The sequence below is a fragment of the Zingiber officinale genome, chromosome 11A (assembly GCF_018446385.1).
Source record: "Zingiber officinale cultivar Zhangliang chromosome 11A, Zo_v1.1, whole genome shotgun sequence".
Classification (NCBI taxonomy): Eukaryota; Viridiplantae; Streptophyta; class Magnoliopsida; order Zingiberales; family Zingiberaceae; genus Zingiber; species Zingiber officinale.
The window spans coordinates 80835870-80858565 of NC_056006.1; the positions used below are offsets into that span (position 1 = coordinate 80835870).

Genomic DNA, 22696 nt, shown 5'->3' on the forward strand with positions numbered 1-22696 from the left:
AATATCCTCTCATTTTTAATATTTTTCATTACATTTTCATTATGTGGCAAGTAAAAAAAATAATGCTTTACTCATCCTCAACTCTCCATCAATTTATCCTTAGATCAGACTCAAAGGCATAAAGAAGAATATATTTAATATAATAATATTCTATATCTTAATCATCACACCATTTTGAGAGGAAATTACTATTTTTTAATTATCATGTACAAATTTATGCTCAATGATTTCTCTTCATTGTAACTTTTAATTAAAAAAATTAAACAAGCTGCTGCAGCAGCTTTTGTTACTATTTTTTAATTTAATAATTATTTAAATATAAATAAATATTAAATAAAATATATTATAAAAATATCCAGAACTATATTAAATTAAAAATTGATAAGTATAATTAAATTTATTTAAATATAAAATTAGATGTAGATTAATAAAGTGATGATGAGATTTGTAAATATTTAATTGATGAAGTATTTAATTATTAAATTTGAGATATTTGATAGTGAGATATTTGGTAGGTGGTATCTATGAATATTTAATTGAGTGGATATTTGATTATGAAATTTGGTGTATTTGAGAAGTAAAATATGTGATCGCTAATGTGAACATAAAGATTATAAATATTTAAGAGAAATATTTAATTCTATAGTGTATTATGTATGCTTTGACTAGGTCTCTTGATCTGTCCATATAAAAAATCACTTTGCAAGTACAATAATTTATATATCTACTGATGATGTGTGAGATATCATCACAATGAGATGTTGCCATAATGAGATCTGTGGTTCGAATCTCGATAAAATCGAAGTAAATACCTCCCTTATGTGCTAGTCACTATTTCAAAAGTTAGTAGTCGTCCGTGATTTATCTCCTTCGTATTGGACAAGTTGATAAGGACACTGGAACAAATGTATTCATCTTTTGTTACAGTAAAATATCACATTTATTTTTTAGTCTCTTCAAAATGGGATAAGATGTGATGATACGATGATTGAAATATGAAATATTGTCATATAATTTAGTAGGATTAAAACTTGACACATTTGAGTGTATATTTCCTCGTGTCTTACTAATCTCTTGGCCACGTGTGTTAATGGTGAGCAGTTATATGATTTATTTCCTACTGATCTAGTCACTGAGAGCAAATAAATCATCTTTACTTGATATATTTTTTAATTTATTAATTTCATTTCTTTTCGCCCTGAATCTTTCTTGTTGTTCCCGTCCCTCGTCCGGTCGCGGTCGCTCCCAAATGGAAGCTTCCACACGGCTACTCGGCTCCACCGCTGCTTTCCACCTGCAACTCCGGACAATCGCCCTCCCAGCTCTCTCGATCCCCCTTTCAAACCCTAACCACCCTCGATTTCCGCTCGTCTCTAGCTCTCCGATTCCTTCCATCGCCTTTCCTCGTTGCTCCCGCCCCGCCTTCCAATGCGCAGTTGACGGACCCTTTGGTTCGCGGCCACCATTTTCTTCCCTTTCCTTTTCCCGTCTCTTCGGTTCTATATACTCCAAAGATCGGGCCGTTGTCTCCGGTCCAGGTTACAAGGAAGGTTCCTTCCGCTGGGAAAATGACCAGAAAATCACGGAAGGAGGAGATCCAGGGTTTGCTAATGAAAAGGGGGCAATTTGGACTGTTGTTCTGCTTGGCTGGCTAGGAGCGGAGCTAAAGCATCTGAACAAGTACGCGATGCTTTACAGCTCACTGGGCATCAGGCCGGTGAGGTTCGTCGTACCGGTCAAGGAGCTGTTGGGGTTCGATTTGGGTCGAAGAGTGGAGGAGAAGATTGCCTGCTTCACGCAAGAGCTGGTTTCCTGGTGCTCCGAGACCGAGAAGGACGGCAGGGAACGGTGTCTTCTTTTTCACTCCTTCAGCAATACGGGTTGGCTAACGTAAACCACTCTCTTCTCTTGTATAATGCAATGTTTTCTTCTTTTTTTACTGAAGATTGTAGAAATCACGCTATATCGAGATTGTTTTTAGGCATTGGCAATTTATAATCCATATCTCTTACACCCTAGATTTAATGCAAAGTACAGTTTATTCTTATTATTAATTTTTGAAGTAATTAGTCTTTTGGCAATATCTAGTTGCACCAATGCTCTTGATTGTCTTTTGGCCTAAGTAAAAAAACGAAAAACAAAAACGGCCTTATGATGTTCTTCATTGTTGTTTGATTCATAACCTCTTTGAAAGTAGCATGTCACTTTCTTTTAGCTTTTGCTAATGTTAACTAGTGCGTCTATCGTACTTCCCATCTATCTCCACCCATCTTGCTTACTTGATGGGCTTTTGCTAATGTTAACTGGTGATGTCTTTCAAGATTCATCTTATCTTACTTCCATCTATCTTCACCCATCTTTCTTACTTAATGGTATCAAAATGAAGACTATAACCTTTCTTACCCGTGTTGTGTTTATTAAAGACTTAAGACTTTCATTCCTTTACTTTGCCTGATTTGGGCCAAAATAATATGAAGAAATTTGTTGAAATTAAATTCTTTCCTCCCTCTTAAACAAGAGAAATTGATAACATATTTTTCCATTCTTTTTTCCTTCCTATTTCCCATTTAAGCGCACCATTGATCAAGTAAGACAAACTATTTTGTTGGTTTACAGTTACGGTAGCATACTTGAGAATTTACAAAACCGACCTGATATAGTTCAGAAAATTAAAGGATGCATTGTTGACTCAGGAGCTGCCCCAGAGATAAGTCCGCAGGTTTGTGTACCACTATATTGCTCCATATTTGTTGGTTGGCATTCATTATGCAGTTATTTTCAGTTTAGCTTTGAGCTTGTCAAACAAGCAGACTTTTTAGTTTGATTGCTTGTATATAATTTATTTCCAAACAATCACAAAACTAGACCAGTGGTAGTGTAAATTTGCAGATATGGGCTGCAGGATTTTCTGCTGCATTATTGAAAAAGCGTAGCTCTTTGGTTTATTCTTCTACCAATGGTGAAGTAACTAATATGGATGTAACTATCAGTGGATTGGAGCATAAGGACAATAATTTTTCTTTCAAGGAAACTTTTCTCTTATCACTTCTTGAGAAGTTCTTCATTGTAGTTCTAGTGCTGCCTGATGTGAACCTGTAAGTATTTCATGTTTTTCATGTTTGTTTTGGTTTCTTCTCTTTGATATTCCTTTTGTATATGCCCATTTATTTCTAGATCGAATAAACTCATAAAAGTATGCTCTCTCAGCTTATTCTTCAATGAATAAATCACCATTTTTTGAGTCATTTTACATGCCTTTTAGCAATATTACGAAAGTTTTCATGCAGTCATCCAAAAAGCTTCATGCAGTCGCCCAATAGAAGTCAGGACTTACTTTGTAAACATAATCTTATTCATTGATAAACAGCTTTGATGATAGTATGGCATATTGACAAACATGAAAACAATTTTACTTATCAACAAAATAATAAGCTTATCAAAATATTTAAGTTTGGTTAGAAAACTAAATATGAAACCAATACATAAAATGTCTACAGATATACAAAATAATATTGAATGTGTTGAAAAGAAGAAGGTATATAAACAATAAAAAATACTTTTAAACAACTATTAAGATCAACAAAGATAATTTACACTTTATAGATCATATTTTTTGACAAGTATTCAAGGAAATCGTACTGTATAATTGTTTCTGTTTTTCCCCGTAATCTGTTATTTCTTATGTTCTTTCTGTAATCTGTGTTTTTTTCTCAAAATTTTCTCTTCTATCATGTTTTTTGAATAATTTTTTTCTCAGTTTTCATAATTGATTCCAATCTTGTCAATTCAACCCAACCTATCAGACCGTATTTATTTTGGATTTGATGGATTTGATCGTCATTTGGGTGAATGATCGCAGTGGTCTGATCGTTGGCGGGAAATCCGTGCAGTGATTCGGCTCCACAGTGGTAGCCTGCTCACGGACACTGCTTGCTGGACAATCCCCTCCCGTTAGAGGCCAAAAGCAGGGAAAAGTCAGGATCGGTACTCGGCCTTTCCAGTCAGGTCCTTTCCCCAGTAGAAAAGAAAGAAGAAATAGTACTTCTTGAAGCGGTTGTGGAAAAGGCGAGGGTGTCGCGTGCTGCGCGAGGATTTCCTTTGTCAGGCAGTCCTTCCTGGAACACCGCCATCACAGCCGAACGTTAAGTATTGGGCTTTGTCGTCTAATCCGGACACTGTCGTGTTGCTATTTGTCGTGTGAGCACTAGGAACCTCAAGATGGTTTTTTGTGAGTGACGACAACGCAGGTAGCGTAATGCAGTTATCTAGGAACACCACGCCGTCCTCCGCAAGCACGGATCATGATCTCCGCACCCGCCGACCACCAAGACCGCCTAGCTCATCAAGATCCATTGTGGACTCAGACGGCCTTCCTTGTCGCCTCTACTCTCAAGTGTCACGATAGATGGCGTGGGCGGCTCTCGCTGCGGCTAATGATCGCGGACTGCGGCTGTTTACTCGCGGACGAATCCGACCGCACTGAATTTGAATCGACGATGCTTCGGACTTTGTATTTCGACGATCGGTCTCAACGCAGTTGCAGCGGAGACAACCAGCCGTACGCAGAGCCCTTACAGTATAGCCTCGGTCATTTCTGCTCGCAGCTCACGACTTTGCTCGGTTCGCAATTGCCCAGGAGGCCTTGCTCCGAGGCCAGCATCAGTCAGGTCATGACGCATCGATTATGCGCGTCTGGATCAAGCCTTCGCCTTCTCCTGATTACTCGACGACTATCTATCTGACCATGGACCGGGACACTGCAACCGCGGGCCTGGTGGGCACTTGCACCCACGCCTGGCACTGCGGAACCTGCCTCGTCGTACAAGCCCAGATTCTCTGCGGATTGTGGACTCTTACCTGTGATTTGTTCAATGAGTGGACACCTGGTTGCCTGCTGTATGTCGCATACATCAGTCCACGGGCCGGTGCCACTGTGGTTTCTCTCTCTGACTGGCTGTTCAACAAGCAGCATGCAGTCTCGGCGCTTGGCGCTCGGCTTGGCCCTATGGACCGCAATTTGACATTGAGGTCACAGACAGTGTTGTCCTCAGACTTTACCTGAGTGCCACCCTTGCCATCATCCTCTGATGACGATCTGATGTACGTAACTTCTCAGCCATACAGAGGCAGTCAGGCGTGATCGATCTAGACCTTCGCTCGTTATCTCTGTAGAGTAGTGAGAGTCGGTCGAACGACGTGTTTACGGCGGTCGGCCCTGCCGGCGCACCGGACCTCATCGGACCTCTCTATACGCTCGTGTTTCAAGCCTCAAGATCAATCTCTACGTCCTTTTCGGGCTGCCGCAGCGTCGACTTTTGCGTCTCTCACCTCGGCTCCATGACCCTCGCCCGCCTAGGCTCTCACATACTTTCATTCGTCCGGTGGCCGGTCAACTTGCATTTTGCTTGACTGACTGACTTGACCCGCATTCTTATAAAGAGCTGCCACTCACCCATCTTCATTTGCTTCTATTTCTCCTTTACTTTACTAACACTCGCACAGCCCGAGAGCTTCCTCCTCAGGATGCATTCTCCTTCCTCTCCGTTGATCAACCCTCCCAAATGCCGATCAACCGCTGTGTGTCAGCGCAGGCGTGTGTGTCCTAGGACGAGCGTGTGTCTAGGATCTAGGATCGCGTGAATGACACTCTTCACAGACGCGCCACACGTAGGCCCGATCGCATGGACATATTGCACGGAGGCGAGGCGAAGGAGATGCGGCAGCAAGCCGCCGCCAACTCCACCTCTCGGTGCACTCGACTCGCCTCGCTTGTACGGACAGGTTATCCTTCTCCATGTCCAGCACCGACCCGATCGCCCGCCCGAACAACAAGTATCGTTCACTCCTCCTGGCGGATGGTTGCTTTGAGAGCCCGAGCCCCACGAACCGTCTTCGCGATGTCAGCATGCAGTTGCGTTCTCCATCCATGTCCGAGGCAGTCAGGAGTGGATCGAGGCCGATCTCTCTGGCTCTGCGCTGCTCATGAGCTATGCATAAAGCTTGTCATGGCATCATTCTGCCTTCAGTCCTTTACGGCTGATCTAGGCTCGGGCGCTTCTTACTTTACATCTTCTCCGTCAATCTATCTCGCACTAAAATTCAACCTAGCCTAGTCGTGGTCATGAGCCATGACGTTTTATGTATTTGAATAATAAAAGCGATCGATATAAAGCTTTAAATTAAACATATGATGAGTGAAACACTGATTCAATGGGATAACTTTAGTAGTAGGTAGATGGTGGTCCCCAGCCTGCTTCTTGTTCTTTGTTCGCATTGCACCAGCATAAAGCTAAATGTGTAGGAATAGCCGACCTGATTATAAAACCTTGAAAGCGCAACCCCGGCGTAGGCGTAAGGGCAGAGGGCGAGTGGTAAGGCGGACGCCGGGTTCGCCACATGATTCGAGGTTGATTTTTTATCATCGGGCGCGACTGCGTCGTTGTTGGCGTGCAGATTCTCTGAGGCCGAAAGGTCAAAGGTGGGCACGCCACCAGCAGAGGTCCTCTTGACCTGAAGAGCCGAGGTGCCTGCTCACGTCCCTTATGATTACTGAGCACGAGCTTATACTCTACTCGTCGAACAGGTCGTTTCACGGTGAGGCTCACTTACTTCAGGATAAGGCGGAGTGTTTAAAGCTAAAATGGGCGGATAACCTCATTCATTCTCGCGGCCGCCGACAGCCGTGGTCACATGGCCGGCTCGACACCGGGGGGCGAGAGTGCAGCTCGCCGAGTGCAGGCTGAACCGGGCGACCTAAAGGCAACCGTTTCATGCGTGTGAGACCCACGCTGTGAGCGCGTGGTGGGCGCGCGGCTCTTCACTTACTTGAGACCGGGGTGGAGCACCCGCATAACTTTGCGAGCCGCGGAACTAGGCAAACTAAAAAGCGCTCATCTTGCAGGATATTGGGCAAGGCTCTCTTGCTCCCACATTTCGCGGCTGAGCCGGAGAGCACCTCGCTCACTTTCTGGGGGTGCCAGACGTGAGGTGGCGTCACGTGATAGTCCCAGGCTCACGCGAAAAGCCGACTCACGGGCGTGAGCAACCGATTACGTGCCAGTGGGCACACCTTGTACTTGTGTTAGGTGAGGCCAATTTCAGGTCGCGCGTTGATGTCGGTCTTCGCCGAGGTTTGGGTCGTTGGGTTGAGATGACCTGCCGCGTGACCAGGGAGCGGTGCACCTAAAATGTCGACTGACACATCGCTCACGTATCCAAGCTTCCATTTCGTCATTGGGGCCGGCACGGGAAGTGCGAGTCTGTGGGCGGCGCGCCGGTCACTTACCTATATAACCTAAATGTTAAAAGTCGCCGTGAGCTGACTTATAACTCCAATTCGTCGTGCTACCCGACTGATTGGCTGTGGAGAGCCTAAAGGTGTTGTTGGGCGTGAGAGGACTCTTATATCTCGTGGGAGCTCTCAGTGAGACGATGCTAATGGCGGGGGGCGTGGTCTTGGTGAGCGTGAGAGGCGGCGCCACATAACTTATCTCGTGACCAACAAGCCGCCACCGCCCAGGCAAGAGGGCTGGGCTCTTATATTCGTAGGGCCAACGAAGGTCTGCTTATAAGGCCGTGCTATTCTGTTGAGCGAGACTCCTTGGATTCGCATGGGGAGCGGGCATGGGAGGCGATAAAGGTCGTCTCAGACGGGAGACTCACCTTACATGGACGGGCTTGATTACGGAGGTATCACCCGGCACTACTGGCCGACTTAATTTTCAAGACGGGAAGGTCGGAAGGGAATTGGGCCGAGTCGTGAAGTGGTCCTGCTTGGCGGACTGGGACTACGTGGTTGGCGTGGGATTAAAAGCCGGAAGCTCACCTCTCAGTGGCCGAACTGAAATTCAGCTATAACCCGTGCAGTTTGGGATGGGATGAGCGAGGGATTGATGCTGAGCGACGTGGGCGTTCAATCGCATGCATGGGCCAAGTAGGTCGCCACTATAACTACTAGAGTTGATTACCGGACTGCTTTGGGATTCCAGGCCCTGGAACCTAAAGGTGGTTACCGACCGGGACGTGACTCGAAGCACAAGGTCGGTCATGAGAGAAACCTGGACTCTTTCGTAATCACTCTAAACATGAGCTTTTAATTGCGTGGGAGTGTTGGCCGCGCTGGAGCTGTCTCACTTAATTGCTGGGGCGGCAGGAGGTGGAGTTCTGTTCGAACCACCGACCGTGTGTGCAAGTGGAACTCACTTGAGGAAGGTCGTGGTTTCACTATGATTCTCGACTCACTTTTACAAGAGCCTGAGCCTTAGGCTTCCTTGACCTAAAGCATGTGAACGTGCATGTGAGCCTGAGGCTCACTTTATAATTAACATCTTGGGGCCGGGCACGACGCAGGATGGGAGCCGTCAGCAGATTTATAAAACGAGTGCGAAGGAGACCTTATCACTGGGCGGGCAATTCAACACGTCGTGTGCGTGAGTGTGCAAGGCCACTTATAATACGAGGCAGAGCTGACCGGCTGGGGCGCGGTTGGGCGGTTGGAGCTTCATGCTATGCCCGAGAGGGCGAAGGTGAGAGAGATGCACTATCAGAGTGCAGGCGGTATGTCGGCGGCGATGCGCAGGTGCTGTGACTCGGTCGGGACTGCGATGGTGACAGTGGCATCACCGACGGTAATACTAGTCGAGATGGTCGGTCGGACTGCGGGGCGAGACGACCGGGCCCGAGGCCGGTGGCGAATGTGTTGGCTCAGCGCAGATGCAGAGCGGCAAAGGCAGAATGGAACCCCAAACCATAGCCATTCGTCTCTCTTAAATCTATTGCCGACTTCAGTCAGAGTCTCTTTACGGTTGCCGACTCGATTACTTTAGTTGATTGCGCTTATTAACAATTGGCATATCCCTCCTTTTCTGCCAATTGCATCAGATAGAATTAAGAAGAGGAGGGGCGCCTTTACCTGGCGTAGTGCCCTTAAACTTACCGCGGTGCTTGAGGTGACCCGGCACCCTGCTTCGCTCCTGTTGTGCGCTCGGGGGCTCTCTCTCTTGGTAGGGATCGTCGGGAACCGAGAACTGTTTCGCAAACTACGCGCTGCATATTCGACCCCGGCTTTACTCGCAGCTACAAAACCCCGCCTAACCTCGCCTTTAAGAATGCTTTTGTAGAGTCCGCGCCTTGATTACTTGCCTCGATCTTTAATGTGCTTCTTCGCATGAGGACACGGCCCGCTGCGCCTCTCTTGCTCATTTTGCATCCTTGGTACTTTTCCATCCGACGAATCGTACGGCGACGTTGGGGTGGGCACGTTACACCAGATACTTTCGCCCCAGATACGACTCTCGATGTTTTGGAACGAATGGCTTTATAAACCCTAAGGCGAGTCCTACTTTGGACTTAGCTCATCTCCTGTCGTCACGATCAGTCCAGGATCTCATACAGACCCACGGACCTCTCTTGTCTTCCTCCTTCACTACTTACTCCTCGTAATCATGGGGTAGGACTCTTCTTCATCTCAGTAGTAGACCATCAGATTCTCATTTCATCCCGCTTCAACTTCATCCGGGCTGCGCCGGCATCAGTACGAGTCTCTCCTCTATGGTATGAACATCCCTTCTTCCTCCTCCAGAAGGGTTATCTTGTTTTGATTTTGGATCAAATCTTGAGGTGGTCTTCGCCTTTGCATCCTTTTTCAAGGTTGATTGTGATTGTGGCATCCACCCCGAAGCTGTTCGGAACCATCATCATCTTGTGCAGGCGCGTTATCAAATCCCCTTGACCGCTAGACTATTCCATCACTCATTCTTCTAGCGGCGAGACAACGCGGAGACCCATAAGTTTTTTTTTTGACCTACCCTCTCTTATAAAGTGTCTCTCGCTTTTTTTTCTCCCGTCCCCTAGTTAGGCTGCCTTCCGGCGCCGCCCTGGGACTTCCTGCATGTCCATGAACCACACACTTTGCTGCGCACAGCCTGAGAAGGTTGTTGTCTGCGATGCGATGCACTACCTTTGCTACTTAGTCCTTCGGATGCGGATGCAGTGCTTTCGTGGTAAGTTATCTTTTTACTACCTGCTAGCGGGCGGGGTGCTTTTTCTTCTTATTTTTGTAGTGGCTGCCATCCTCCTTACTTGCGCTCGCCTACCACCGGACACTCTGGATTATTGCAAGCTCGAATCCGAATGAGGAGCAAGGTCGGTCTCTTGCGTTGCGGGTTAGGTCCCGAGCTTCGGCCTCGCAGGACCTGAGGGCGCCCTGATTGAGCACTCGGGTGAGCACCGCGACCTTCTGGAGTCCTCGTCAAGCAGTCAACCCGTGGCTGGCCGAGCCATCACCGCGCCCAGCTGACCTGCCAAGAGACCCCTCTCCACGCCTTGAACTTCCTTACTAGAGGGCAGAGAACGAGCCCTTCCTGGCCGCAATCTCTCCTTGAATCAGCAGCAACGCCAGGTGGTGAGCATCTCTTCCCCACGGGTCCTCAGAACACGGCTCGACCGGAGACAAACTTGGCAGGAGAGGCCTCCTCGACGGAGGGAACCTCACCCTGACTGACTGACTCGGCTTATTGTTTGCCAATCAGTATATACCCGCTTAGGTGCGCCCCTCCTGACCCCCTGCTCAGCTAACTCGCCAACCTTCGCGTAACTTTCGCTCGTGTACGTTATCTGAGTTCGTATGCACAACATGAACGCTGCCTGCTGAACTGGGCGGACATGGAGCCGTGCGGACTTGGCCTTGGAGGCTTCTTGGGCTTCCCTCGAGGACCCGCCACACACATTGCATTGCCGACTATCTATCTTATGGTAGTAGAATTGATTTTCGGGACTTGCTACCTCAATCGCGTCGGCCCGATGGTCGGCCTGGAGAGCAGCCTGGAGAGTTCGATACGGTTTGGAGGCATCCAGAGATAGCAGAGCGGTATTGCTCTTTCAGTAGCTAGCTATACGCGGCTCCTTCTAAACTCCTTCGGACTTAAATTCGGACTTCCTTTCACTTCTAAACTTCGAGAAGTGCGCGTGGACCGCAGCCCAGAGAGGCGAAGCAGCGGGCCGAGACGTCTTCTTGGTTAGGCTCTTAAGAACTCTGCGGTTTCTCTCCTCTCTCACAGCTTGACTGGTTTATGGGCCCAAGAAGAATCCGCTGGGTGCCAAGGGCCACTTCGCCCAGCCGCTTGAACTTCAAGGCGCTTGGAAGGCTGATGAGTCCTCCTTCTTCAGCGGATCGTCGTCATCATCAGCGCCATCGCCATTATGGCATCGGATGGCGGTGCATGCTCTCCTCCTAGAAAATAGTAGGTGGTGGCCATGCGGCTCTATGCTTTCTTTCAGCTCGAGTGAGGCTCTTTGAAATGGGGGGCCTAAATGTGAATCTTGGCCGCACGCCACTAATCTTGCCCTAGCATGGATCTCTCTTGATCATGACTCCAACTTCCTCTCAACTCAAGGAGTTATCGGCCACTAGGCGGTGTGTCTCGAGGCCGCATTTGTCGGTGGTCCTGCCCGGTCGAGCTGTTTGGAGGTACGTGGGGTGTCGGGCGAGGCCTCATGGAGGCCTCTGTATGTCCTCCTTTTCTTTTTCCTCAGCTGTGGTTGGATAGTCGTGTCACAGCCGAGTGTTGGACAGCTTTGAGCAAGGTTTCTCACCCCCACTCTTGCACCCACCTTCTTGGACACACCTTTAACTGTGGAATTGCGAATTGCTTGAAACCTTCCCTTCTGAGCAAGCGGATGAGGACTTTTCCTCCGGGCTCCTCTCTGCGACTGGGCCTCCCATGGATGCCGCCGCGCCTCACGGCACTCAAGCTTGTTCTCGGCTGCTCCATGGATCTAAGTAGTGCAGGGCAACCCAGCCGGGGCCACTGTTAGCTGACCGTTGTTCCTTCGTTGATTCTGGCCACTTTTCTGGATGTCGATGTATGATGGCGCGTGTTGTAATGTTCTCCTCTTTGTGTTGATCAAGAACCTTCCGTGATTGTACATTCATTCGCTGCTGAACTTTGACTGTGAATGGGCTGCCGGCACTCTTGCTTATTTTGTCTTGCGCACGCCGCTCTCTACATAGTAAGGAGAGCTTTCAGTCACTGAGGAGCATGTTTGACACACGTCCATGAAGCGTGAGTTGCTCGTTTACTTTTCCACCTTTCCTGGGGGGGCTTTTTGCCCTCACTGAGGGGCGCGACAGAACCGGTGTGGTGAGCCCAGGTGCCCCCTTCCCTCTCCCTCTTTCTCACTCTCTCTTCTAGTTACCTCTGCATTGGGGCGCCTGTGTGCCTTCCTATAATGTCGGTCCATCAAGCGGTAGTGGCGCTCCGTGTATCTCACTCATCCACCGTTATTAACGTGTCATTTAAAATATCCTTCCTCCGTACCTATAAGTATCTTCTTCCTCTTGCCTTCCCTTAGGATCGCCGCCACCCAGGCGCCCGGTCTACGGGGCTTCCTCTCGAGGAGTTTCTTCAGATCCTTCTCTTCACCTCTTCTTTCCTTGTTCTTTCTATCTGACGAGAGATCTCCTTTTGCTTGCAACGGAGTCCTTCTTCTGGTCCTTGTTGGCTGCAATACCTCAGACACGCGCCTTAGCTAAATGGAGGACGACCACAGTGCTCTTACTGCTACTACCCTACCCCATCATCCGCGTGAACTTGAGTCATCCCTCTTGGCCGTCTGCTCTGTACCTTTACTGAACAATTTGTGTCCGCCCTGCCTCCTCATCCTTCTGTAGGCGTGTTGCTAAGATTTAGTACATTAACTCCCATTCCATAAAGATTTTATGCTGGCCTTAATCAGAATACTCTCGCGAAGGTTTCTGTAGGTTTCGCCGTTTCACACCTTCACATTTTCCTTTGCTCTCGCTCGGTTAAGCTCACGTTTCCACCCTGGTCTTTATTGGCTCCATGCTCAGCTACAAAATCTTTTTCCTCCTCTTCTCTGCTGGCTAAGCGGTTTCCGAGAAACAGACCGCCAGCAGTAGACGAGTCGCTGACAACCCGTTGACAACAGACAACCCAGGTACGACTGGAGCCCTGCTGACCTTGCACCTTGGAATGGAGATTCACACGAACTATAAGACAGGCTATAATGAACCCACTTTCTTTCTTTCTTGGTGAGCCCTCTACTCCACTGCGCACTGCGCGCGTAAGGTAAGTCTGCCTCTTTCCCGATCACTTCTGAATGACCTTCTCGTGTCGCGCTTACTCACTGATTTGCATCGTGTAAGTGCATCTACGCCTTGCGATGATGACAGGCTCGCACGGAGCGATCTTGGATAGAGGCTACTATCTCCCCTTGACTTGGTTCCTCTCTTGGCAACGCATTCTCGCTGACTGTCCCACCCCGCCCCACCCTCATGTGTGTCCTCACACCTTCCGCTTCGTCGAGCGAGAGCCGGGGTGCGCCCGTCAGTGGTCGCCGAGCGTCTTGAGAGCGGGCGTGATCATCGGTCGGGCCCGTCAACAAGCGGTTCCGTCGCCGTAGCGCGTCGGCTCAGGCCCGGCCGGCCCGCCGACCTCCTTCATCCGGACTCGTCGACTGACTGAGCCCACTTTCCGCGCCACACTGAGCGGCGCCCGACTAACTAACTTTAACTACATTCTGTGCTTATACTACACATTGCCCTTCTTGTCTTACGCATGAGGCAGCCTCTCGACATCACTTCATTTGCTTTGTGTGGATGACTCTCCCCCCGTGGGACGATCTCCGGACATCTCCGTCTGCTACACGCGGAGATGTGACATCGTCAAACCCGCTCAGCGCTAATCGGCCCAGGCGCTGCTAGGCCCGTTCAGGCGGAAGGCCTGCGTTCCGCTCCCGCTCGCACTCGGCCGCCCTTCCTTCGCCCTTCTCAACCTTCCTCCTCCACGCGTTAGACCACCATCCAGCTGCTAGTCGTCAAGTCTGCCCGCGGTCAATGGCGTGATCCGTCAGGCCTTCTCTCGATGGTGCAAGTTGCCCAGGTGGGGTGGATCGAATGGGTTTTGTCACCGTTAGCCAGATGGATGGTTCTCAGTCGGTAAGTACTTTCTCTCACCTTCCACCGTTATTTACACTCGGTGAGGGTGAAGGTTGTTTCTTCCATCTAGACTCATGTATGAGATCTGTCGTGCCAACCAATCGTTCCACACCCTCCGTCGTCGTGCAAAGCAAAACTCTCAGGGGAGAGTCTCCGTGTTGGCCAGGAAGCCCAGCTTCTGCCGCTTTATGCCATCTTTCTTTGAAAGGGTCAAGCCAAATAAGCACTGATGTCGGGCGGAGCGAAGGAACCGCATGGAGTGTGAAATGAAGCGCATGAGCTGCATCTCGGCGCGCTGAGGCTAGGCTGCTCAGGTGCGGTTACGGCATTCATGCTCATCTAGAGGCTTCGAGAAAGTACGAATATATCTTCTTGAGACAACAACTGAGAAGGTTTGTACAATCGGGGCCTGAAAGCAGTTGAGGATGGTGAACCATCGGTCCCGGGCCGATGGGCGGCCGGCTTTAAGGCTTCTCATCCCTGGCATCAAGAAGTCGACTACTCGATCGGTCTATAGGAGCCCTCATTTTTATGGGCTCAGCACTCGTCTGTCGCTATAAGCGGGCCGGCGACGGTTGTTGCAAGTAGAGACTTCCAGTCGGCTCTCATCCGTACTTTGAATCACAATCATTAGCTTTGGGATTTTGTCTTTGAGAATAGTCATAGTACCGACCATGGCGAGCGAAATTGTTACATGTGCATGTCTTTTTGACATGTCTCTCTCGAACTCGAAACTATCATACGTGCTTCTAACCGATCCGGTCGGATCACCATACCCAAAGTTGACGTATAAGTACATGCGTGTTAAATAGCACTCTGGGCACCTGGGCTAGGTGCCTGTCTAGATTCTTGAGCATCCTGGATAATAGGCTGCCCCCTTCATGCCACTCTACTTCAGGTGGTGTATTGCGGTCGGTGTCACTTGTCACTAACTCTTCGAGATCATTAGGTCTTCTTCGAAAAAGCGAGGATCACTCTTTGTCCGTTATAGCTCCATCGCCGCTAGGCTCCAATATTCCGCGTCATCAACAGAGTGAAATCTAGCTAGACCCGACCTCCAACTTAATTCATCTCACATCTTCTCACACCGTCACCTCAGGTTGCTCCATTGCCGTATAAATGGAAAAGCGCTGAGGCTCTGTGTTGTTCGTCACGACGACAGCTCACAAATCCATGAAGCACTGGCAAAGAGTTGCCTGCCATTTACTCAGCCCCAGCCCCGCACCGCACTGATCTCGATCAGAGACCACTACCTCGACATGCACCTGCGTCGGCATGCGGTGAGCCACAAGCCACAGGGCGAACCGCAATTTTTGTATTATTAGGCTAGGCCCTTGAAGAATTATTGTGCTGTGCCGTGTCGCCAGCGAGGCACTAATGTGGGTGCAAGGCAAGCAAGTCATCTGAACAGATGTTCTTCCCATTTGGATCGCGTGATCTTTCGATTTGGCCGTCCGCTTCCACTAAGTAATAATCTCTTATCGCAAGACGAAACCGCCTCGTCGTAGCCGGGAAGGTCTCGTCCATCAAATAAAAGGGCAAGACCAGTTCTCGAAGTTCAGCAAGATCAGAAGCGTCACAACTGGTGCCGGTGATCGTTCTGCGTGCGACAATCTCGTAGGTCAGCCTGGTGGGGCCCTCTCAAGGCGAGGCCGACGATAGCACTTTCCCAAGACGGGCAGCCTTCCTCGGCATCCAAATGTATTCCTGCAATGAGGCGATGCTTCCACACTTGAGCGAGCGCGAGCTCGAAGGAGTGCGGAAAGACATTCTGTTGATCTCGAATCATAACATAAGAACGGCCTGTCTGTCACGGCACGGCCTACTGCTGCCTGGTTCAGTAGGAGGCGTGTACACATGGAACTTTGAGGCATTTTTTATTATGGATTGATCGATCTCGAGCTATAAGGAAGGTCTCATAGGGTCATAGATCCCAGTAGTCGCCATTTAGGCCAGTTTATACTCTCTTCGTTTCAGACGGGAATCTTGGTGGGTGGCTGACTTCTTTAAAATCTTTCTCCGTCTTCTCTCATGGGCTTCCTTGTAACACATCTTTTAGTTCGCTCTGCAGTCGATGGGTGTGGAGTTAATTGTCGAAATGAATCCAGAATCCAATAGTTACTTATTTTGCTTAGCCCAATGCGAACGCCTTGCATTAAGGCCTCATAGCTCATACTTGTGTAGCGACAGCCAGTCGACCAATGTCAACAGATGTCTCTGCGGAGATATTAGCACACGTTTCATTCCTGTGCTGATGATCCGATCTCATAAATCTTCCGCGCACTTCCTCGAGTCTAGCCGATACACCGATCGAAAATCACCGGCGATCGTCGGATATCGATATCATAGCTCGGTCATTCCCCGTACGCCCATTGATAAACGCACGCGCTTGTGGTGAGAGCTCATTGTAATCTTGTTTCGGATCGGGACGATTTGTCAATCTGGATCGGAAAAATAATTACTGCGGAGGCGCTGTTTGAGAATCCAGTCATCTGCTCACAGCATCATTAGATGATGATCAAAACACACCTAGATTGAAAAAGCTAACACGGCCCCTGCACTGTCCTATACATTGTTTACCTAAACCTAAAGGGTTTCAGACTAAGCGTATTGCACTTTGCCCTCAAGGCAAGTAGGGCCGCTGCATCTCAACGCACTGGACCTGCTTTAGCTTGCTTTACTTGGTGCCTCGTCGACCACTTCTAGAGGTCCTGAGCATCTGCGCAGAAGCCGATCGGGAGCTAACGAGGAAATCCGGCGGATGCGGTGAGGAATCGGGTTAGCTTCATCCCCTCCCATGCTCACAGGGGTCGCACAATAAGACAAGGACCATATGTATCTCTTCATATTCCCTAGGCTTGTCCTATTGGCCTGGATCGGGACTGTAGTATCGAAAACTGTCCAGGACCCACAACACTACGCTCGTAGCTCACTTTGATGACAAAGAGAGTGTCTACCCGAGTCCCGATACCGTGGCCAGCTCTGGTTCTGCGCCGGGATCGGCTTGTCGTCGTATCCTCTATCAGCGGCGGAGCTCGTGATCACACGATCCGTCGCGCAAAGTCCTTGTGCCTCTGGCCCCTCCATATCGGAGTCACATGTAAATGCACGCTCCTTGTTACGTCTCACCGCACCTCCTTTTGGCGTTACGGGGCTTCGACGGGCTCGCGGGCTCCACGACTTATCGAACATCACAGGATCTCGATCCACGCCTACCGCTAGCGGCATCAGTTGTGTCTTCGGGTTCGATCTACCTTGTGCTCGGACTTCTTACCTGCGCTCTTAGCGGTGAGTCTATTGCCATCCTGGCCCGACTATCTTCGACTCTCCACTCCGGAGTGATCGCCTACAATGCCCATCGCTCATTCCTACGCACACTGCTCCCCCTACGAGCTTAAAGGTACTGGCACTGCAGTCCTCATATACCAAAACTGCATGCTCTTCTCTTTGCTTCCCGACTCGACTGCCTCACTCGACCTGCAAAACTTGAGATGATGAGGACAGGCGCGCACCAGGCAAAGACTGAAATGGGCGCGATGTCCCTTCTAACGAATCCAGTGAGAAAGGAGGAACTAATATAAAGGGTTACACGCACTGGAGTGGACACGTGGAATAGAGCCACCGGCCACTCCACGCGCTCAACTGACATTGTGGACGACAAAGGCATGTCGGTTGAGCTCGCGTCCCGTCCCATGAACAAAATATGACATGGCGATGGCTCAGAATTTGGCAGATCCTGCGAACGGGGCCACCTTTACGTTAACGCTTTGACGTGATGGTTAGGTCAGTCTGCCCTTGCCCCAAGCTAATATTGTCTTGGAGTCTTTCCGGCGTGCGTGCGCATCATTCAACGAACTGACTCTGACTGCGACTGCGCCCTCGGCTAAGTCCGCGCACGTCGGGCCCTCACGGATCTGGGACAACAAATTGGTCTCGCCAAGGCCGTTTGCCTGCCAAGCATCTCCGCCCCAAGATTTCTGGTCTTCCGGCTTGTTGGGCGTTCACAGTGTGGGCCAAACCGGCGTTGCGCCAGATCGGGTCAACGAGTCATTATCTGTATTTGATTGCGTGACTCCGAGCCACCTCTCAACTTTCTGCTGCTGAGGCGAGCCTCTGCGAGTCATGGGCTATCGGTGGAAGTAGACTCTGATCGGACCTGAGCGGTGTGCCAACAGCCCCTGGTATGCGGCGGTCCGTGTCAGTATATGCGTACTCATCGTCGTCTTGGTCGCGACTCCTTGACTCGCTCAGCGCAGCAGCCCGCCGAAGGGCTGGAAGAGATGGAACCTGCCGAGGGGTGTTTCCTCCTCGGTCTCGGTTACTTGTCGTGCACGCTCTGAGCCCGCGTGAACCGTGTCAGCGAGCTTCCGAGCTTCTTCCAGATGGCTCTCACGTCGCCAGCGTCCGGTTCCGGGAGAAGGTGGCGGAGGGCCATCATTATCCGCGATACGAGGATTGGTGAAAGGCGCATCGTGATACGATCGGACACCGACCGAACCGTCCAACTACGTTGACCACCGACCGAATCCGAAACATTGATTGAGCTCCCGGTTGATGCTCCCGGAACGCTCTGATCATCTCGCAAGGGCTCCGGCTCCGGTGGTGGCGTTTTGATACCGCGAAACACGCACCATCCGTCCGTTTATCGACAGGGTGGTTGTTCGAACCACTTCAAATCAGACGAATGCTACTGCCGGACGTTTGGGTGCATAGAGCAATGTGACTATCACGCATCTTATGCAGACAAAGATAAACTGTCGTCCGCTTGCATCCTTGCATATCCATGCTCGGTATTCATTCTGGTCTGTGAGGAGCTCATAGCCTTACGCGCCCTCGCGATGCGCTTTCCCAAGAAAGAGGCATCAGCATCTCCATCCCCGTCTTGGTGATCTTTCAGGTAGACGACATGTGCCCGGGAGCACCACATGACTACATGTCCGGCTGAGCCGGGCGAGATAGATAGTATGCGGAAAAAGTATGCATGAAGTGCAGGGTTCTTCTGCTTGCTTCCTTTCTTCGGGATCCTGCTGAGCTTGAGCCGGCCGTTCTTAGATGCGCTTGCGTAGAAAACGTCCTTGTTTTTCGCACCTCGTCTGCTAGGCGCTCCTCTTCTGAAGCTGCTGAAGTAGCTCGGTGACATTAATCCTCCTATTGAACTGCCATTGAGTCCCCCGGTCGTCACCGTTTCCAGGCACGACGCTGATCCCCACCGGCATCGTCAGGTGGTGTGGTGGTCTTGGCAGAAGAGTTCCGGAGCGGAAATCGTGACTAGGATCCACAGACAGGATTACCTGTCGACTCGCACATACACTGCATAGAGAGATGAGCTAGACCGACCAAGGACTGTGACCAGTGAACCGATCCTCTTCACGGCGCTTTCGGGCCCTCGGCGGTGAGGGTCCTTTCCCGGTAGCAAGCGAACAGCAAGGGAAGAGTGCTGGGAAAAGGTACTCACTGCCGCATGCATGCACGTACTGCTGTGCCCGTCCTCTTTACACTGCCATCTGATCGTTGGGTCAGCATCCTGAAAAACGTCACCACTACGCCATTGTCGCATGGAAGGCATCTTACCCTGTCGCGTCGCGCGCTATGCCATGGTTTTGCACATGGTTTTCGGAAGTCGCATCTTGCAAAAATGGTCTTGCTTGTTTGCGTCTTATTACAGAGCACATACCGCGTGCTTGGTATGTTATGCCAGCGATCGTTAGAGATTCTCCACGCTTTTCTTGCTTTCAGCTCATCAGTCCATGACTGTCTGCGCGGCTCTGCCTCTGCTGAAAACGCCTTCTTCCGACCTTAGCCAGCCTCTAGTGTGAGAGTATGGGTTGGTCGATACTGGATCCCGGCCTATGATTCCCGGATCTGCAATCGGTGGTTTTCAGTTACAGTATTTAGTGTGACGAGATTGGCGGATATTTCGAAACGCTACGACACCGAAACCGACCTGCTGAGACTTCTTTCGCCCTTTGGAACTTTTCGGCGCAGGTCTGCTGCTCGGTACCTCCCAGACCAATCAGCTCGATCGTGTAGACTCACAGTTGGAGTCCATGATGATACGGCTTAGATACCGACGACACATCTAGGTCCTTTGATCACGAGCATCGTGCCGAACCAAACCTGCAGCGATCCTTTGAATGACTCCCTGCCAGACGACCGTGTCCTTTCCCATGCGGGGCACGCCCTCACACGGTGCCAGGAGCGTTACAGTCGAGCGAGTTCTGGCCTTGCACCGGGAGCTGACAAGATAGCCTGCGCGCAGCCTCTCTTCGGAAAGCACAAGCCTCGGCAAGTGCGTCGGCCTACTTGGCACCCTCTTGCTCAACAACCCGATGCCTGTTGCCTGCTGCCTTCACTATTTGACCGCCAAGTTATCTTGACTATTGACTGCCACATCCTCTTGACTTTTGACCGCCATATGGCCTTGACTTTTCTCCCCTTTCCTTCTGGGGGGCCTCCCATTACCAGCCGTATCAGACTGCCACATTCTCTTCTATCATGTTTTTTGAATAATTTTTTTCTCAGTTTTCATAATTGATTCCAATCTTGTCAATTCAACCCAACCTATCAGACTGGTATTTATTTTTGTGATTTGATGATATTAATATCATTCTTTGATTTTGCAATATATGTTTGGAATATTCTGGTGAAAATAATAATGTTTAACATGGTTGGATGTCTTGAAATGCTATGAGATCAACACAAAAAGAATTTTTCCTTGCTGTCTATTGTTTAACAAAATGGTGTTCTGGCAGGAGGTTGAAAAAAATCATCTCCATATTGACAAACAAACAGCCATCCTGTCCTCAGCTATATCTTTATAGTTCAGCTGACAAGGTAATTCCATCGAAATCAGTGGAAAACTTTATCCAGGCTCAGAAGTCATTGGGAAGAATCGTACATGCATTTGACTTTTGTTTATCTCCACATGTAGACCATCTAAGGAATTATCCACAAGTATATTCTACCAAAATTAATGAGTTTCTCAGAGAGTGTTACTCTGCAGTAGTCTGAACTAGTTACAAGATATTACATATGTACTTGACTGTCCAGCAGCTCAAGTAACACAAACTTTGCAGAGGTAGTCTTCAATCTAATGTGATTGTTTTTTTGGTTCGTCAAGTGCCATCTTCGTACATAAAACTTATATGCTACGACCTTTTATTTTGCAGTGTATTTTCAGCTCTGAACCCCGTTAGCAATTTCAAGAATAAATGCCCTTGCACATTTGAGTGCATGTTCATTGATAACTTGTTCAAAATGCAAGTATAATTCATTTCCGCCTGCTTATTCCCCGCCAATTTTGGTGGCTGGCAATTTGAATTTTCAATTACGAATTGAACAAAAATGATGTTGCTCTTGTAGCTTTCTGTTTCATTTTGCTGGAACACTTGTGTGTTTTTCCTATTCATGTTTCATGTCTAGCAAAATTTGTAAGAAACTATGGCCAGTGAACACAGGTTCAAGCTTGCAGCCGTAGTATCTCGTCTTGCAATTCACAATATGTCAGGCATATCTCATGTCTTGCAGGCTGCAACTGGCGGACTTGGGATCTGCTTAATTCGCACTGAAATTGTTGTATCCGTTATTCTGGATTTTGCAGTAACATTTCTACTCTTATATATTTTTTTTTCCTATCACAAAATGGAACATTTTGATTTGTGAATAGCTTCCATCCTCAATAGCTTATTGTTTCATATATAATTTTGTAAGTTTGTCTCCTTGCTTTCTGTCCAAATAAACGGGTTAAGTTCCAATTTAGACCATGTTTCCTATGGGAAGGAAATAAAGATAAAAATAAGGTAGTGAAATTTTGTTCAGTCATTCTTTTTTCTTCCATTTTCCCGTCTTTTATTGTTTCTTTGGTGGGAATAGGGGGACAGAATGGAAGTATTAAGAGCTAATTTTAATAATCGCTCAACTTAAATACTTATTCTCCCTTATCAATGGTCTTTTGTGGTGGAAGTCCTTTTCTTTCTTTCGCCTTTTACATTATAGTCTCACTGAATGAGACAGGATCCTCTCTAAAATTCCCTCCTCATGTCCTACTCATCGTCTGCAGTCCCCTGTCGGTCGCCACCAGTTTTGGTTAGTCGTCGGTCCGATTAAAATTATACCCTAGGAGGAAGGTGAATCTAATGAGATTGTTATCGGTACGATCGGCATTGGAATTCGGTCAAATCTAAACATGAACTTAGATTGATGATAGAGAAAATCTTGCTCAGATCTGATCGAATTCAAGTACCGATCACGCCGACAGTGATGTCTCTGGATTCACACCTTTCCTCTAAGGTATAATTTTGATCGGCCAGCTATCGGAGGCTACTAGCTGTGGGTAGGATGACAAATGAGGCACAGGGATAGAAAATTTTAAGGACAGGAAAACCAATCTCTCACTAAATAAGTTTGTGGGTCTATTTTCCATCACAAGTCTAAATGGCTTTCAACTAAATGTCAAATCATATCTGATCACATAAAAAGGTGCAATTTTCGTTTTGTAATTAAAGCTCACAAGTGATTCTAGTTAATCCTGTCAAAGCCATCGCAAAAAGGGCTTTGTATCATTTTTTCCTTTCTCTCTGGGAGACCTTACTGTTGGATTTTAATATTTGATGGGCAAAGAAAAGTATGAAAAATTAGATTAAACGAATTTTAATTTTTTTTCACAACAAAATAATTTTATTAAGATGGAACAAACGATCTAATTTAATTATAAAAATTTTATAAATTATGTTATAATTA

At 48.5% G+C, this 22696-nt stretch overlaps 1 protein-coding gene across 2 annotated transcripts; it reads left to right on the forward strand.

Moving 5' to 3' along the window:
* Positions 1–1175: 1175 nt before the first annotated feature.
* LOC122032521 (transmembrane protein 53-like) lies at positions 1176–21636 on the forward strand. 2 transcript variants are annotated; one of them, XM_042591826.1, is made up of 6 exons: positions 1176–1890; positions 2617–2719; positions 2890–3095; positions 20710–20791; positions 20889–21035; positions 21127–21636. In XM_042591826.1, the coding sequence occupies exons 1-5, from the start codon at positions 1250–1252 to the stop codon at positions 20895–20897; spliced, it is 1041 nt and encodes a 346-aa protein (XP_042447760.1). In that variant the 5' UTR covers positions 1176–1249; the 3' UTR covers positions 20898–21035; positions 21127–21636. The 2 variants fall into 2 exon arrangements, with proteins under 2 accessions (XP_042447760.1, XP_042447759.1); XM_042591825.1 differs by having other exon boundaries at positions 20710–21035.
* Positions 21637–22696: the final 1060 nt, after the last annotated feature.